The sequence below is a fragment of the Zingiber officinale genome, chromosome 6B (assembly GCF_018446385.1).
Source record: "Zingiber officinale cultivar Zhangliang chromosome 6B, Zo_v1.1, whole genome shotgun sequence".
NCBI classification, from domain to species: Eukaryota; Viridiplantae; Streptophyta; class Magnoliopsida; order Zingiberales; family Zingiberaceae; genus Zingiber; species Zingiber officinale.
The window spans coordinates 68,959,081-68,962,232 of record NC_055996.1 but is presented as its reverse complement, the minus strand read 5'-3'; the positions used below and the strand labels follow the sequence as shown (position 1 = coordinate 68,962,232).

Genomic DNA, 3,152 nt, shown 5'->3' with positions numbered 1-3,152 from the left:
GTGGAAGGAAAAAAATTGAAAAGAATAGATAGAAGGAGAAAAATTGAACAAAAAATTATTTTTACTTTTAGCTAAAGATTTCGTTTCTTAAATTTAGATAATCATTATTTATCATATCTAAATTTAAGAAATACATGTAGTGATTATACATAATTGATTTATAAATAATTCAACTACTAAAATTTAGTTTTACATTTGCTAGATAAAAAGAAGGTATACTAATTAATAAAAGTATTATTAAGATTAGTTTAATTTTGGATGAAAAATATTATTGCTATCAAGATTTTTAAAATAATATTATACATTGAAAGCAGGAAAAAAAATTGAGACCAGCGTTGATGGATTAATTTCAACGGGTGCAAATGTCTTCTCATGTTGAAGATTACAATAATATTATACATTGAAACCTTTAATTTCAATGGATTAAAATGTACGCGTTAAGAGCATAAATTTCATCATGACAATTCTTATTGAAGATTACATTCTTCTTCTCATGGTTATTCTGATCAAAATAGAAATACATATATAATTAATTAAGGCAGCTACTGAGGATTGAGGAGCTCCATGAACCTCCGTGCGAGGAGAATGAGGTCTGCCAAGTTAGCTTTGTCTCCGTCCTTGATCCCTCCGTCGCATTCGACAGGCACCCACATCGCCTGATCCAATAATCCTGTCCCAACCCCCGGTTGGCCACCCTCCAGAAACTTGCGGGCGTAATCCAACAGAGGGAAATTTATTTCTGGTAGAGGAGCAGGCAGCCATCCAGCGAGTTCTTGGCAGCAGCGTCGAGGGACGGTTCGCGGCGTTGCTGGGCGTAACTGGAGCTGATAGCGTTAGCACTGGCCACGGAAAGGTCGAGGGAGATGAGGGCGAGGTCATGGAAGTCGGCGGTCGCGCTGCGGGGGTCGTCTCCAAGCGCCTTGAGGCAGAAGTCAGGGTAGACAAATTTGGCGCAAGCGTCTTTCAGCGAGTCGGAGACTGCGGCGGAGGAGTGATCGGGGGCGGCGGAGAGGACGAGGAGGAGGAGGAGAGGAAGGGCGGTGTAACGTGTCATGGTAATTCAGGTGCGGAGTTTGGACACGGGGATTAATTGCTCGCGAAGGATATCAGTATACCTATATATATATTGTAGCCTAATGGAAAATATATATATATATAATTAATTCACACCATAAATTTTAATATTTCCATTTAAATTTTCACTGACCTAACCCTACATTTTAAACCCTAAAAAAATTATGCTTATGGGTTGCCCTGAAATCCTACCATGAACAATTAGTGTTAATTTTTTTTTAAAAAAAATTAAAATAAAAACTTTATTAGGATTTAGAGTTTAGGATAAAGAAAGTGAGTTTTGTTTAACACTAACTGCTAATTGCCTATATGGTTCTGAAATAAGTGATTTTTTTTTTAAAAAATAATAATAGATGTTCATGGTTACGTATCCATAGAAGTCTAAGTAGGTCACAGTGAACCAGACACTTAACCTAATACTAAGCATCAGACGTGAAGTAGGTTAAGATTGACTAAATGTTATGTATAATGAGACGTGAAGACCTAATTGGTCAAGATTAATCGGACATTAGGTAATGAGAAATCCCAGAAGGTTACGGATGAGTGGATGTTGGGTAGAGAAAGTCCTAGTAGGTTGAGGTTAACCGGATATCAGATAAGACGTGAATTCAACTTTGAAAAGACTAAAATTAAGATTAGCAATCGATTGGAGGATATCACGAAATCGATTGACAAACCCTAAACCCAAAATTCATGATTTGCTACTTGAGCAATCGATTGGAAGCTTATTTCGGATAAACAAAATAATCTTGAATTGATTGGTGAAGGGGCCGATTCTTGGAGGTTTAAGGATGAATTGTTGTTGCATTTCCAAACTAACAAGAGGCATTCCGAAGTTAGAACAACGATCAAAGCGAAGTTCTCATTTTGTAAAGTTGTTTCACTTTCATTTGTAAATTGCATTTGTTTTCGTTATTGTATTGTTGTGAACTTATTCTAAGAGGCTTCTTCGCCTCCAAAAGGTATCCCAAAAGGAGAAGTTCATAATAGAAGAAGATCATTAGAAGTACAAAACGTGAATAGTAAATCAGACCTCAAATGGTCAGATTTGGATAGGGATTTACTATGAACAACTAAAATTACTTAATTGTCCTTTTAACTTAAAACTCTTTTTTCCATCTGTCGACTCTCTTGTTTTCTCCTGCCTTTCTCCTTGTGTCGAAAACTTCTCCTTGCACCGTTTCTCCCGTGCGTCACCTTCTTCATACTGTTGTCTTAACTGTGCGATCCCTTCTTCCTATTCTCTAATACTTAACTTGATTATTAAATAATTAGTTATGAGGATAAAATGGTAAATGTATAAGAATGGAATTCAATTTAAATAGATTCCAAATTAAGGAATTCAATTCAATTCTATTATTCACTAATCTATTCCAAACATAGGAATTGAATTCAATTCCTGAATTTAATTTCTAATAAAATTCAATTCAATTCAATTCCTTCATTTAAATTGTTTCTAAAAAGGGTGTGAAGGAGAGGAGTTGGAGAAGGAATAATACAAGAAACAGGTACGTCTTCATCTGCCCTTACTTTATTATTCTGAAATAATAAATGGTATGACCATTTATAATCATTTGTTAAATATTGATTTAGAAAATATTCTATTACATTTTCAACGTATGATAAGATTGTGAGAATTTAATGATTGTATTATTTTTTTACCATTTATCAATTATATGGGAAGAAATAAAATGTTAAAATAGATAAGTATTCTTATAAATTAGAAAATATTGTTTTTTTAGATGATTAAATTGGTAAAGAATAGAAAAAGGAAATTAACAAATGTAAAATACCACATGTCACTAATAAATTCTGGATTGGCAAGTAATTTAATAAGAGAAACTTTTAATTATTATTTTAACATTATGTGTTTCACTGTCCTATCATTTATAATAAATTATGGATTGATAAGTAATAATTAGTAAGAGTTAATTCTTACGTAAAATTTTATTATAATATATTTCAACATTCATTCCGTGTGCTTGCTTTTCGTATATAATAAATTATATATCGGTAAGTAATAGTTAGTAAGAGTTATTATTTTTATTTTCTTTATGACATTGATGATAAGCTAAGGG

The 3,152-nt window shown here is 33.1% G+C and overlaps 1 protein-coding gene across 1 annotated transcript; it reads right to left on the bottom strand.

Annotated features, from left to right (window-relative positions):
• Positions 1 to 733: 733 nt before the first annotated feature.
• LOC121991089 (pectinesterase inhibitor-like) lies at positions 734 to 1,054 on the bottom strand. The gene has a single exon (XM_042545114.1). It carries the CDS (start codon positions 1,052 to 1,054, stop codon positions 734 to 736), a length of 321 nt encoding a protein of 106 aa, XP_042401048.1.
• Between the last annotated feature and the right edge of the window lie 2,098 nt (positions 1,055 to 3,152).